Source organism: Littorina saxatilis, linkage group LG1, assembly GCF_037325665.1.
Source record: "Littorina saxatilis isolate snail1 linkage group LG1, US_GU_Lsax_2.0, whole genome shotgun sequence".
Lineage (NCBI taxonomy): Eukaryota > Metazoa > Mollusca > Gastropoda > Littorinimorpha > Littorinidae > Littorina > Littorina saxatilis.
In genome coordinates, this window is record NC_090245.1 from 91818202 (window position 1) to 91833638 (window position 15437).

At 43.0% G+C, this 15437-nt stretch overlaps 1 protein-coding gene across 1 annotated transcript in view; it reads left to right on the top strand.

The window, feature by feature from the left end:
- LOC138945547 (transducin-like enhancer protein 4) overlaps nt 1-15437 on the top strand; it is a 52031-nt gene that overhangs the window by 23384 nt on the left and 13210 nt on the right. Inside the window, exons 8-13 of the mRNA XM_070316995.1 lie at nt 2183-2201; nt 7639-7744; nt 8264-8314; nt 9001-9144; nt 10061-10148; nt 13352-13494. Coding sequence (XP_070173096.1) covers nt 2183-2201; nt 7639-7744; nt 8264-8314; nt 9001-9144; nt 10061-10148; nt 13352-13494 — 551 coding nt within the window. The remainder of the gene's footprint in view (nt 1-2182; nt 2202-7638; nt 7745-8263; nt 8315-9000; nt 9145-10060; nt 10149-13351; nt 13495-15437) is intronic.

Sequence of the window (15437 nt, forward strand, 5' to 3'; positions counted from 1 at the left end):
GACGTAAAAAGTGTGCGTGTTCAGAAATGGCGACCTGTGGATCTAGTCATGGAAAATGTTATTGAGGCTCATGGAAAGTCATGGAAAAGTCATGGAATTTTGTTTATAAAAACCAGTGGGGACCCTGTGTTAGAATGTTAACTGTCACATGAGAAGATAATGTTGCAATCAAGCGGGGATATCTTTTTTTGTCTCAGTGTGTGTGTGTGTCTGGGGGGGGGGGAGGGGGTATTCATGTTTTCTCAAATAAAGTATTGATAAGAATGACTCAGACAAAAATATCTAAATCAGATTTTGACAAGCACAAAAGTATTGAGTTTGCTGCATTTGGAGTTGAATTAAGTGATGATTAAAAAAAAAGGCAACTTAATTATGTTAGCATAAAAGGGTACCTGTTTGTTTATAATAATTGTGTGGAGGCTTTACCTCGTACATGTAGTTATAACATAGCTTTTCTGTGTAAATAAAACTTTATTGACTTTTACTTTAGGTTTATTTTTGCTAGGTAGATGAACCCGAGCAACATAAGTTGATTATTTTAATCATGTTATGAATTTCATTTGACCTGTATTTCAACCACAGGTACTTATTTTGATTAATGTTTTGTTTTTTCTACCTGTTTTTCAGAGTCAGAAAAACACGTGAGTACCACTATTATTTTCTCATACATTCTCAGTATGTCTCGCCTGGTGTTTGTGTCTCCAAACTCGTTATCTTTCTCTCTCCTCCTAGTCTCAATCTAACTAAGCTCCCAAAAGGATAGGAAGTTGAAACTGGGTACCTTGCCACCCGGTTGCAAAGGATTAGACTTCATTGTGGGGTGGCGACATCCTCTCGCAACTAATTGGCAAGCAGGATTTGAAAGGCATTCTGGCGGGGACAGTGGGTTCGCCAAGACGATCCTCCTTCCTTCACTGTAAGGCAGACCCGAAAACGTGCTCTCAGAATTGAGGGGCTTTGAAACCGAACCTGCACTGCTCAGTCATTGTGAAGCCGTTGTGGGTGACGTTTGCAATCCGAGAAAGATGGTGCAAGCGGCATCTTCTTGTCTGTTCTGTATTAAGGTGACCACGCTGGTCACTTAGATTTGCTGGACAGTCAAACTTTTCAGTTCTGCTGTCGAGTGTCAAGACCTCACCAATTGGATCGATTTTATGTAGGAGGGCTCTCTCGGGGCATGATGAGAAAAGTGTGATGAATAGGCGTTCGTCGTGAGACTGGCTTGGCGTTTGGTTTGGCGACAAACTGTGAAGGAGACGGAGAGTCGTCTTCACGGCGTTCACACTATGGGCTGGGCCTGAGGAAAGGGCAACGAGGAGCAAAGACATTTTGTTGTCAGCCATCTAAGTTTGGCCTTCGTTTTGTCTGAAACTGTCAGTTTTAGCTTTCTCTATCCAGTCACTTACCGTCGACAGTTTTGCTTTTCACACCACAGGCGGAAATGGTATGCGAGCTGCAGGAGCTTTCGGTTTTGTTTACTCTCTCTCTCTCTCTCTTGCCCCCCACCCCATTCTGTCTCTGTGTCAAGATTTACCAACACCAAATAATCAGGTATTACTAAGGTGGAAACTGACCTTTATTATCGACAAGTTCAACAAATTGTTCGTGGTGATGTCATTGCATTCTCAAATATTGAAACTTCTTCGGTAAACACACAATCCGGACGCAAGAGTATGAAAAAGCAAATATAACAGTTCGACAGCAGATTTGTCTCTTGGCTTTGAATGTGCCGATGTTAGATACAGACATTTGAACGTCAAACCATAGAGAAAAGGATAAACGTCAGTTATAGAAAACGGAATGCACAGCTATTTCAATAGACAAAAATAGAATACTGAAAGCTAAGATTAACATGATGTGGGGGGGGGGGGGGGGGGCGGATGTAAAATATAGGCTGCAAGGCAAAGTTGGCATTCGCCGTTACCACCGTTAGACAATCGTGTTTGCTGTGATGTGGAAATCAGACTGCAGTGTTTACAAGGCAAGCAACGGACGCATGAGCCTGCGTCTAAACTAGCACAAGCAGAACAGGTAAACGTCGGATGCAAGAATCAAAGTGTGTAAGGCAAGCCTGGCTGGGGCCATTACGACTGTCAGAGACGTGTTTGCCGTGATCTTCAGCGTCGGGCGAGCCCGTCATTAAGTCATCAGTCATTAACTGCCCCGCGTTATTGATCAACAGTCATAACCGACAAGCACATGTCCGCGGACTTCACACCGCAAAGTGTCCCCCACGCCAGGAACTGTTCCCCCTACTACTCTTTTTTTTTCTGGCCTGGATGTTAGCACCGGGTGGTATCAACACTCACCCTCCCTCACAAACATGGCCGACAATGGCGTTTTGCTAACTTGTGACGTCATTTCGCTTAATGGCCCGGCTAATGCGCTTGTCTCTCTGTTCCGGTTCTTATGGAGGAAAATTATGTGGATAAATATTTGAGTTTGATTCCGCGCAGCGGTGTGCTATTATTGTGATGTGAGGATTTTATCGTTGCTCCCGCATTGTTTGTTCGAAATGTATGATTATTTAAGCGCGTGTACACCTAATGATTTTTGTTTCGCGTGTTCATTTGATCACAGACTGCGCAGGTGCGTGTAGCTTTGTCATCTGAAGGGAAAACATTGCACGGTGTCTGCAATTTCCCACTTGAGGAGGCGTGGTAAAACATTACACGAGGAAGCGGGTTGCAGTGAGATGGAGAGAGATTTGCGTTCACAGACAGAAATAGATATACGGAACACGAGGAACACACACGTCGCCTGAGATGTAAACTCGATAGCTGAATAACCTGAGGATAGCATTAGGCCCATTACGGACTTGTGCCTATGTGTTGCAGTTGGTCTTTACAGATTTACCAGGTGTATACAATGGCGGGGTTGAGGATTGGCGAGGGGTGTGAATGAGATTGTTACCACTGTGAAGCGATTGCACAGCTCGGTGCAGAGCTTACGTAACTGCCAGTGTGTGTGTGTGTGTGTGTGTGTGTGTCTGAGAGAGAGGGCGGGAGAGAGAGAGTGTGTGTCTGTGTGACAGGGAGACGCACAGAGACGCTGCTCTCTCCCTCAGACAGTGTGAATGATTCAGATAAATGTGTGCAAAAATCGAACGCAGGGACGTTGCGTGTTGTTGGTCACTGAGTACAAGACAGGAATCATTGGTCGAGCACGTGCGCCTGGGGATGTGTACATGCATTACACGACGGGTCAATGCCGCCCCAGCCCTCGCGCTGTGCAAATATACTTGCGGCGTGGAACAGGAATCCCAGGGCCCTTTGTTATTGCCTGCCATTGATTTCTGGCGGAAACGGGTGGAACTAATCATCCCCGGGTGGAGTGTTGGGACGGAACAAAATGTTTTCAGGTCGAAAATGCTGTGCACAGTGCACCAGGTTCTGCGCTCTCTCTGCCCCCCCCCCCCCCCCCCCCCCTCCAACCCTCTCTCTCTTTCATTTAGTGTTAGCGCCCTGTCTCATACTCTTGATCCTCTTGCTCTCTGCCTCCTTATGTTGTGAAGCTCTCGCTCTTTGCTTCTCTCTCTCTCTTTCTCTCTCTCTCTCTCTCTCTCTCTCTCTCTCTCTCTCTCTCTCTCTCTCTCTCTCTCTCTCTCTCTCTTCATGAAATCGTCAAATCTCTCTCTCCATCTAGCTCTCGCTCATGCGAATGTCCTACCTGATGCTCTTGTTCCCTTCCCCTCGCTGCCTTATGGGGTTGGACTCTCACTCCCTCTCTCTTTTCTCGTTGTAAAGTTTATATTTTAGTAAGGAATAGATGTGTTAGAATTTGAGGGTATGTGATTGGCGATAGCCTTTTAAGTGTTTGTAACTAGCGGGATAAACTGAATGGTTCTTCCTTTAAAATGGTGCACGGTTGTCTAAATTCAGTTTACGGCTCACTGCATTTATATTACGATCGTTTGCACATTGGTTTTGGGGGTAGATATATACACATGAGTTTCGTCGTCGTTGTCATTTCTAATTTCGCCCCCCTCCCCCCTCTCTCTCTCGCTCGCTCTCTCTTTCACGGGTCGTTGATGTTTTATTTACCTAGCAGTTGTGTCCTATGCATAGGGTAAGAAAAATGTTGAAGAGGGGGTGGAGGGTCCAGGAAGGGGGTGTGAAGGGCAAATAAGCGGCGGTGCGGTGTGTTGTTGTAAGATATTACCTGTTGACTCAGGGTCCCCTGCCACAATATTTGCCGTCTGTGGGCCGTAATTCCGCCGCCTGTACAATCTGTGAGAGCGGGCCAGCCCCGGGGGAGCGAGGGGGACCCCTTGCTCAAACAGCCCGCCTTCCCCGAGCACACACACTGCTGTTTGTTCGCACACACCACAAAAGATTACTCCCAGTTTGCCCAGAAATGAGTCGAGTTGCATTGATCCTCAAGCGGGCCGTGTTTGCTCGATATTCTTCTCCAAGGTAGATTCGGTGGAGGCCCCCCCGGCCGGCTCAAATTGTTTCACAGTCCTTTCTGTGTTGCGAGTTGACAGAGGAAAATAGATGTCTCTATGTGTCAGCGGCTAATCAGCCGAGCCCGGGCTCAAATCCCTGCACACACACGCTGCAGTGTGCCAGGGCTGATAGCGGGGGGGATTCTCCCCCCACCGCCACCCGATTAGGCACACAACCCTGATGAGAATGGACTGATTGCACCCCTCCCCCACCACGCCGCTGACGTGGCCAAATACCATCTGCTTTTTCCAGGGTTTGGCCAAGGTGGTGGTGGTGGTGGGGGAGCTCCTGATAAAGCGATGCTAGAATCTCATGAAGATTGAAGGTCTTGACGAGGGTATTGGAGAGGTCACTGACGTTCCCAAGAGGGGGTGTGGGGCCTTGGAGGCGTTCAACTTCAAGGAGATAGTTCTCCTTTCATGGGACGGTTCTTGAGACGGAAGAGCTAGTTCCATTATGTCCCGCGAGAAGTGGGCATGCGGCCCCCCGGTGGTCAAACAAATCATTTCATACTGTCTATGAAAATCAATTTGAAGCTGTCTGCTTGGCAAGGGCTTGGGGCCACAACCGGGGAATGTACTGTTGACACCATTGTCTGAGAGGGCTTTTCTTCATTTTAATTGACCAGCGACTTGGAGCCCGAGTCATTCGAGCTGGGAGAACCTCTTTTACCTCCTGTATTCATGTAGTCAAAACGGGCACCGATACTGCTTTGTGCGCGCGCCTTATCTCGGCCGACTAGATTAATTCCCTTTTGAAACACCTGTAAATCGCTCCGGTGTTGATGAAATTTGCACGATTAATCTCACCCAGCCCGGATCTGATAACGAAGTAGACACCAAGACAGTGCGTTGCCTCACACGGCTCAACCCCACCCGCTCGCAAATTGAATTTCGATGTCGAGTCCTTTATAGAGCTACACCGGGGTCTGTTCCGTGCGTTGCCTTGAGTCCTGTGTTTTTACGTCGAATCTTTTTTTTACGCCAGACCTTGACTGTGAACTTTCTTCCAAGTCTTGTCTGTACTGAAGTTCTTGTCGTTATTACGTTACTATTACAGAAAAAGAGACACCGCACGCACTCTTTCCCACTCCTGGGAGAGTTAGCCTCATGCAAATGAGTTACAGTTATGCAAATGACGCCGTGTCGTTCGACGCTGGCGTCGTTTTCATTCCAGTCGTGCACGACTGACACCCGCAACCTTACCCCGAAATAAGTGTAACCGCACACCCCGATTTGCGGGACTCTTGTCTCGAGGGAGGTGGGTGGTTGGAAGGAGGGGGGAGGGGGTGACAAGGGTCGGGATCGCGCCCCCATGTTAAACTTGTTACTGAGGCTATCGTGTTTCCGCTGTGGAGGAGAAAACAATAACAGTAAAACAACAGCAGTTAGCGATGGGGAGCGAACCGCGGGGTCAGGGCGCATCGTGTGTCACGCCATTAATTGTTCGCCATTGATGAGTGGGGTGGGGGGGGGGGGGGTGGTAGAGAGTTTGTGGTTTTGGAAAGGTGGACACGGGGAGTAGGCAGTCTTGAGACTAGAGGGTAGGGCGGGTGGTGGTGGTAAGAGCGAAGGGAGGGTGAATGTTTATAGTGTGCCGCGGGCGCTGCGGTCTATAGGGGGGCGCAGTGGATTGGCGGTTTGGATCTAAGCCTGTGGTTCAATGGAACTCCAGTGACCTGAGGGATAAGGGGTTACAGGTATATTTCATAGAAAGGGGGGGAGGAGAAGCAGGTATATTTTATAGAAAGGTGGAAGGAGAAGCAGGGTCGGTTTATAGAGGTTGGGAGGGGGAAGGTTTCATCGATAAGAATGACTGTTTTGCACCCAAATGATTAGAACCAAAAGTTCCTCATGACACGCAGATAGTTCTGTTCGAATACGATCCACAGCTTTTCTCAGATTATGAACCAATTACAGTATAACGGCGCGCTTCAAAGTTACGTCACGGAGGATTTGTGTGCTAAATCATGACAGCTTATTGCCTTTTATTTCCTTCCTTATGTGTGAGCACGATCTTTTTTCCAATTTTGCATCAGAAATTGATTGAGTAAAAAAAATCTGCCTGTCTTGCAAAGAAAACGAGCAAGTCTATGATTTACGTTTCTCGTGCTATTCAAATTGACAAATCGATACAGAAACAGCTGCCGCAAGTAAAGCAGGAAAGCAGACGAGGGATGAAATAGAAAGAGAAAGAAAACCGCTGTAGCAGCTAGGTAAATCTTCCCCTCCGCTCTACACGCACACTACAAGCTTGGCGAGGAGCAAGTGACTGGCGTTGAAGAGATGCGCAGAACAGTCAACGACTAGCGTCAAGGTTTTGATGGAGACGACACTTTTTTTTCTCTCTCTTTCTCTCCAGTCGCAATCTCCCTCCTCCTTCTTCCCCTCCTCCTCCTCCTTTTCACCCCCACTGCTCGGAGTCTGTCTCAGTGCTGTGTGCGTGTGTGTATGTGCTGTGGCAAATGAGACTTGCCTCACGAGATGGGGGAAAAAATCAATGCCGCTATTTCTCCTGGCTCTCTTGTTGGCACTGGGAGAGTGTCGTCTGCTGCGAGATTATCTCCGGGCAATTTCTGGGGCGGAGTTGTTTCCCTTGCACTGTGCCAACTGAAACGCATTTGTGCCGTGTTGATGTTTTGATACAGCAGTGATTGCACATGTTTCTGTATTTTTTGGCTGGGGGGGGGGGGGGGGGGGGGGGGTGGTGGTGGTGGTGGTTGGAAGTAGATCGATGGAGATAGGTAAAGAGCTAATGAGCTTCCCTCTTGCCAGACGGTTTTAATGAATGGAACTTGGATAAGCAAAAAGGGTTCAAGATAAGCAAAAAGGGTTCATAGTTCCACTGGAGAAGAGGTGGGGGTGGTCAGACCCTTTGTGTGTTTCATATTCTATGTTCTTTGTGTCAAATTCTTTCATTTTGTGATGCTGTTTGTTAAGTTTAACTGCAAATTTCCTTGAAGGATAATGAAATGGCATTTTCCTCCGAAAACGGCGTATGGCTGCCTAAATGGCGGGGTAAAAAACAGTCATACACGTAAAATTCCACTCGTGCAAAAAACACGAGTGTACGTGGGAGTTTCAGCCCACGAACGCAGAAGAAGAAGATGAAATGGCATTTTAGTTCAAGCATTTTGCTTGCTTCCAGCTGCTTTATTTTTTACCAAATGTGTGTTTCTTTACTTTTAGAGGAGATCTGCGTCTCCGCCTAATGACAGAGACAAGTACAGACATCGCAGCCACTCTCCTGAAGTTCTGGACAATGCCAAGAAACGCAGGCATGACAATAAGGGAAATGTAAGTAATTGTTCATTTGGGTCAAATATCTTTGAGAAGTAAATATTGAAAGGCAAATTACTATTGTCATTGTTTTTGAAGGAATAGAGTATTCTATGTTAACGACACCTTCGGCCGTTTGTTCGGAACTCAGATTTTGAATTCATGTCATTTAAAAATCAATAGGCATTTTATGCTCTTCTGTTTTATTGATTGTTGTCTTTATTTATTTATAAGTTTACTTTATGTGTTGTTTGTATAGTTGTTTTAACAATAATAACAATAACAACACTTTATTGTCCATTAAAATGTTACATAAAAATGGAAAATTTTGTTTAGTTACCTTTGTGTACTCAGAAATGCCTCTGAAGTCCTGGAGACTGTGTTTTTCTTTTGAATATGATATTTCTTGCACTTAGTCCAAAGTATAACTGAAATTATCATTCATTCATTTTCTTTATCTTCCTCTTTCTATCTCTGTCTGTCTCCTCCGTCTTTTTTCCTTTTTTTCTAACAGACTCTCATTTGTTTTGATTGCAGGAGAGTGATGGGGAAAAGAGTGATGAAAATTTGGTGGTTGATGTTGGAGATGTAAGTCCATTTTAACGTGTTGTAGATAACTTCATCACTTTTTTAATTATTTTTTTTACATCATAATACTAATAGCTGAGAAAATTACTCGCAATCAATTTGTAATGGTTCTTTTTTCCTCTTCAATAGCTTGTCCATACCTCAGATATCCTTTACCTATACAGTATTTAGCAATCAAACAGGGCAGACAACGTTTACCACTACATGTACATAATAATCAAACAAACCCCCCAAAAGAGGGTTCGGTAAAAGAGATGGGTAGTAAGAGGGAGTTGACTTAATGATGATGGTGGAATAGGTTAACAGACAGTAACAGTTGTGGACCAAACAGATTGAACAAAGAGTTGAACAAAGAGCTAGAAGGAATAACAGTTGGACCTTCAGCTATTCTGCGAATTCAAATTTTTTTTCTTCAATGTTAAAGTGGAAAAAGGCTCTCAGTCTGATCAGATTGCACCATTTTAATTTTAAGTATCAGTATTTTTCGTACCTCTCCAGAATATCTGTAATTATTGCTTTTCCTCACTGGGAACCCTGAACAGTAAGACTTGGCTTTAGTGTTCGAACTAAGTCAGCTTCTGACAAATGGCATTACAGTCGGTAGCTAATGGGAGAGGCGAGTGTGTTTCATTCAGGGCTACAACTCTGACACCAGAGTCTTATTTCCTCTTTTCCCCGGTCTCCAGGACAACACATCTCCGCTCAACGGCAATCTGTCTCCACGGGAAAAACTCAACTTGAAAGATGCCCATAAGAAAGAGGACAGGATGAGCCCTCGTAGCGATGCATCTTCACACGGTAGTTCCTCGTCTTTAAAGCCAAAAGTTGAGGTGAGTGTCGTCAGCTTTGTGCGCATAGTGTTTGGTGGTGCAAATGTGCACCCTGTCTGTCTGTCTGTTTGTCTGTTGTTCAATGTGTCTTGCTCTCTCTGTCCTGTCAGTCTGTCTTTCCTGATAAGAGTTGGTCTATCTTTAGGTGTCTCTATCTCCCTCTGTCTCTGCCTGTCTGTCGATCTTTTGATGTCACTGTCTGTCTGTCTGTCTCTTTCTCTTCCTCTCTCTGTCTCCCTCTGTTTATCTGTCTCTCTTTGTCTCTCATTTTCTCTCTCTTTTTTAATTTTAATTTACATTTTTTTTTTTTTTAAATTTTTCAATTTTATCATTGTGTCTGTGCGTCTCAAGGACAGATTGTAAGAAAAGGCGTAGCCTTAAATCTTAATCCTTGTTAAATAAAGTTCAATTCAATTCAATTCTCTCTCTCTCTTTCTCTCTCTCACTCTCTCTCTCACTCTCTCTCTCTCTCACTCTCAATCGCTCACTCTCTCACTCTCTCTCTCACTCTCTCTCTCTCTCTTCCTTCCTCCTACTCGCCATACTCTCCCAGTTTCAGTGCTTTGTACATGAGATGACACTTTAGTACTACAAGCTCCAGAAATCAAAAGCAATTTGTTTATTCCACTAGTTGAAAAGATTACATTTCACTGATATTTTCTATCGATGGAAATTATTTATGTTTCCATTTACGATTGGTATTTTGATGATGATTATAATGATGATTGAACTTTATTTTTTCGAATGATAGAAGTTAAAGGCTGCCCATTTCTTACAACCTATCCTTATGGATGGATGTAAAAAGCATCATGTAGCACCACAAGAATACACTTGTTTTAAGATTTCTTACAAGTTTCAAAGGGTACATTGTATACAATGAAACTAATTCTTAAAATATTAGTATTATGGTTTTCAGCATGAGAAAGCAGCGACGCCAGCGTCTAAACCCAACACTCCCACAAGTTCTGGCAGTGCTACACCAGGGCCATCTGGTGTCAAACATGGTAACTACAACTTTGCTGATATCTTTCACTCTCCACATTGACTCCGCTTGAGTTAAACAAGGATGTTTTCTACCCTAAGAAGATTTTTTGTGTGTGTGTGTTTTGGACAGTTTTGTCAAAACTAGCCCATTCTCAAGCCACTGTTTTACCAGTTCCGCTCCAAAAGATTGTATGGTAACGTTTTATGAGCTGTTGGACGGGCGCAGTGGCGTGGTGGTAAGACGTCGGCCTCCTAATCGGGAGGTCGTGAGTTCGAATCCCGGTCGCTGCCGCCTGGTGGGTTAAGAGTGGAGATTTTTTCGATCTCCCAGGTCAACTTATGTGCAGACCTGCTAGTGACTTAACCCCCTTCGTGTGTACACGCAAGCACAAGACCAAGTGCGCACGGAAAAGATCCTGTAATCCATGTCGGAGTTCGGTGGGTTATGGAAACACGAAAATACCCAGCATGCCTACTCAACGAAAGCGGATTGAGCTGACTATGCTCTCTGGGAACCCAAATGGGCAAACGAGCTCACACGTAACCAGAAACATTCTGGAACGCTGAAGAAGAAGAATGAGCTGTTGCTTTATGAACTGTGTGTCTCAATTAACGGACAAGCCATACACCCAGATGTTTTTGTAAAAACTTTCTTGTTTTGAAAAATGATTTGCCTGCATTCATTTTTTTTGTTACATCCGGGGTTGGTTTCTGATAGCTATCTTCAGTTATGCTTAGCCATCTTTTAGTGCAGTCTGTACCATGGCAAGCTTTTTTATTTTTATACCCATGTCTAAAATAGCGAGGAAGATGTTGCAAGTCCTGTTAAATCAATCATCTGCCTGCATGGTATTCATACACCCTTGTGGAGACAGCAAAGTAAACTGATACGCTGAAAAATATTTTACCATATGTTGAAGCGCAGACAGAAAGGGAAATGAAGAAAGATGGATGATTAGCAAATTGCACTTGCTTTTCTTTCTTACGGGTTAGCACTTTCTCTTTTTATGAGGTCTTTTTTGTGGAAAGATGAAAAACTAATGTGTATTATTATTTGCAGTCTGACATTTAAGCATTTGAAGTGCTGTTGCTTAAATGCGCTTTTTCCTGAAAGCTTGCCATGGCAGATTGGTCTCGAGTGTTTATCCTGTCTTTTAAGGCTGCCTAGATATTTTTTAGAACTGTCTGCAATACCTTAAAGCTATAGGGAATGTTAAAACTTAAAGTGGGAAAGTTGTGCCTAATTGCATGTTTGTAAGATGTCATTAGAGTATTTCGCCGAGTTTATTATTGCCTGATTTGCTTGCTGTCAGTGCAATCTAGGTGTTACTGTCATTTTCCTGCTGATTTTCTGGGAAATTGCCAGTGTAGTGTGTCAGCGTCACTGTGGCTTGCTTTACATATTAGCTTACAATTTTCTTGACGTTCCACTTGTGTCTTGCTGTAGCTGAAAATGTTTCAGATTTTTGCACTAACTGTGTTAGCTGCATGAGCTAAGATGGAATTTGTTACTGGAATGGTTGTTTTTATTTTATTTTTATTTTGTGTGTGAAGCTCTTTGGTTCACTTATTTTCTTTTTTTCCCTACCGGCTGTGTAGTACATCAGGCATGAAAATTCTCCGTATTTTCCGTATTTTCCGTATTTTTGAAAAAAATAAACCGTATTTTATTTTATTTTCCGTATTTTTTATTTATTTTTTTTTTTTTTTTTTTTTTTTTTTTTTTTTTCCCTAGTCATAGTTATAGTAAAATAGTTTTGGGGCCATATTTGAATCCAATTTTAAGGCTCAGATAGCCCCAGATTGCACCAAATTGCACCCTTGAAAAAAAATTTCCGGGGGAGCATGCCCCCGGACCCCCCTAGAAGTCTTGGCGCTTTGCGCCTGCGAAACTTGGCGCTACGCGCCTGCAAAACTTGGCGCCACGCGCCTTCGAATTTTGTTTTCAGTATTTTTTTTTTTCAGTTTTCATGCCTGTACATGTAAAAGCTTTGTTTATGACATATCCTCAACAATAAAATACGAAAAAAGAAAGAGAACGTAATTGACATTACTGTATTAATAACCCTCCACAAACATCCCCCCCCCCCCCTCTTTTTCTCTCTCTTTTGAATGAATAGTTTGTTCTGACCCTGTTTTTAATGGTACCCAATTAACTTTTGCATGGAATGACTCACCCAAAGCTCGAGAAGTCAAGCAACACAATGTTTACTCACCTTTGTTTTGGGGTTGAATCAACCTAATGTTTCTAATATTTTTGATTACTCTTCTGGATTACTACCCCCCGCGGGTTAGGGGGAAGAATTTACCTGATGCTCCCCAGCATGTCGTAAGAGGCGACTAACGGATTCTGTTTCTCTTTTTACCCTTGTTAAGTGTTTCTTGTATAGAATATAGTCAATTTTTGTAAAGATTTTAGTCAAGCAGTGTGTAAGAAATGTTAAGTCCTTTGTACTGGAAACTTGCATTCTCCCAGTAAGGTAATATATTGTACCACGTTATAAGCCCCTGGAGCAAATTTTTGATTAGTGCTTTTGTGAACAAGAAACAATTGACAAGTGGCTCTATCCATCTCCCCCTTTCCCCGTCGCGATATAACCTTCGTGGTTGAAAACGATGTTAAACACCAAATAAAGAAAGAAAGAAATGGTTTGAACTAGCATTATTGTGTCATTCTCTTTTTTTGGTCATGGGTTTTGTGTTAACATGTTTATTGTGTTCTGTTGTTAGTTCTTAATTTGAGTTTACATTACTTCTCAGTGGAACCCCCTTTTGAGCCGACAAAATCTCCTGTTGCAATTAGAGAGAGGAAAGAAACATACAATGTAGTCATGGTTAATGGCAACATCATTTGAACTTTTTGCCAGAATAAAAGCAAAAATAAAATGAAAAGGGACGAAAAAGAAAGAGAACAATGATTGAATGAAAAGATAGAGGAACATTTTACACCTGGCAATACATTTGACCTCCATGAATCCGGGAGAAATGCCAATTATGTAAGGCTTTGCAGCTTATTTTCATAGGCATGAGATTCTTGCAGGCATTATAAGATTCTTGCAGGCTTTTGGGTCTTGGGTGTGGCAAAAATATGATCTAGCAAGTCAAGGAGCTCAAAGTCAAAGGGTTTTCCACTGAAGTCTTTCTTTGGCTTTGGTTTTTTATTTTTTTCCGTTCTGGCTGTTGTCTTACTGGTGGTTGTTGTTGGGTGTCTCTTCTACCACAGCTCCCTACCCCGTTCACCCCTACCCCACTCACCCCGCCGCTGTTCCTTCGGCAGAGCTCAGCCCCGGTCACAGCGGCGCCTCCCTCACCAATGGCATCGCGGGAAGCAACTCCATGTCGGGATACCCACCCAGACCCCCTATGGTGAGTCTATGTTGTGCACAGTTACATGGATTTCCACGTTTGACAGTTACATGCATTACTGTGTTTGACAAATGACATTAACATTTATTACCATGATTGACAAATGACAGTTACATGTATTACCATGTTTGACAGAGTCCTGTTAGACCTTGAGGTCAATGTGTTGGGTTCAAGTTCATTTTTGTCTCTTTTTCACATTTAGTCAAGGTTTGACTAAAATTTTATGGTTTAACATAGAGGGGGAATCGAGACGAGGGTCATGGTGTATGTGTGTCTGTCTGTGTGTGTGTGTAGAGCGTTTCAAAGTAAACTACTGGACCGATCTTTATGAAATTTTACATGAAAGTTCCTGGGTATGATATCCCCGGACGTTTTTTTCATTTTTTGGATAAATGTCTTTGATGATGTCATATCCGGCTTTTTGTAAAAGTTGAGGCCGCACTGTCACACCCTCATTACATTTAGTTTTGACTAAATGTTTTAACATAGAGGGGTGAATCGAGACGAGGGTCGTGGTGTATGTGTGTCTGTCTGTCTGTCTGTGTGTGTGTGTGTGTAGAGCGATTCAGACTAAACTACTGGGCCGATCTTTATGAAATTTGACATGAGAGTTCCTGGGTATGATATCCCCGGACGTTTTTTTCATTTTTTCGATAAATATGTTTGATGACGTCATATCCGGCTTTTTGTAAAAGTTGAGGCGGCACTGTCACACCCTCATTTTTCAATCAAATTGATTGAAATTTTGGCAAAGCAATCTTCGACGAAGGTCGGGGTTTGGTATTGCATTTCAGCTTGGTGGCTTAAAAACTAATGAGTGAGTTTGGTCATTAAAAATCGGAAACTTGTAATTAAAATTATTTTTTTATTAAACGATCCAAAAACAATTTCATCTTATTCTTCGTCATTTTCTGATTCCAAAAACATATACATATGTTATATTTGGATTAAAAACAAGCTCTGAAAATTAAAAATATAAAAATTATGATCAAAATTAAATTTTCGAAATCGATTAAAAAACAATTCCATCTTATTCCTTGTCGATTCCTGATTCCAAAAACATATAGATATGATATGTTTGGATTAAAAACACGCTCAAAAAGTTAAAACGAAGAGAGGTACAGAAAAGCGTGCTATGCTGCACCGCGAAACCACTACCGCGCTAAACAGGCTTGTCAGTTTCACTGCGTTTTGCATGAGCGGCGGACTACAGTCATTGTGAAAAAATGCAGTGCGTTCAGTTTCATTCTGTGAGTTCCACACCTTGACTAAATGTAGTAATTTCGCCTTACGCGACTTGTTTTTGTTTTAGGTCGATCAGAAACAATACTATAACTATAAGCTGTGTTCAGATTCTAAATGTGAGTAAAAGCTAAAACTAAGAAATTAATTATATCTAGTTGTGTGTGAGAAAGACGGTACATGTATATTGAAAGCAATTGTTCGATCATGATAGAGATTTGGAAAGAGTGAACACTTCACATGCAGGCACTGCACATTAAAACAAGAACAGGTGTTTACTATATATATAGAATAAAAGACATTTGTTATTGTTCTGGTGTGGGTGAGCATCTGTAAGCACATAGTCTCCTTACAATGCATTGACGTTAAAGTTAAATAAACCAGTGTGGTTAGATACTACATGGTAACCTCAGGGACTGTTGGGTGTGCTGGAAAATACCCAGTGTGGGACTGATCAGAAACATGGTTGTCAAAGTCAGTGTGCTCCAATGCAGTCCTACAAGTTCGTGTGACGATAGAGTGGAGCCATCTGCTCACTTCTAGCTTTGTTTTCATACACATCATCAGCCAGAAACTATGTTTACATTGCACTGTAGTTTTAGTCTCTCTCTCTCTCTCTCTCTCTCTCTCTCTCTCTCTCTCTCTCTCTCTCTCTCTCTGTCTCTCTCTCTCTCTCTCTCTCTCTCTCTCTCTCTCTCTCT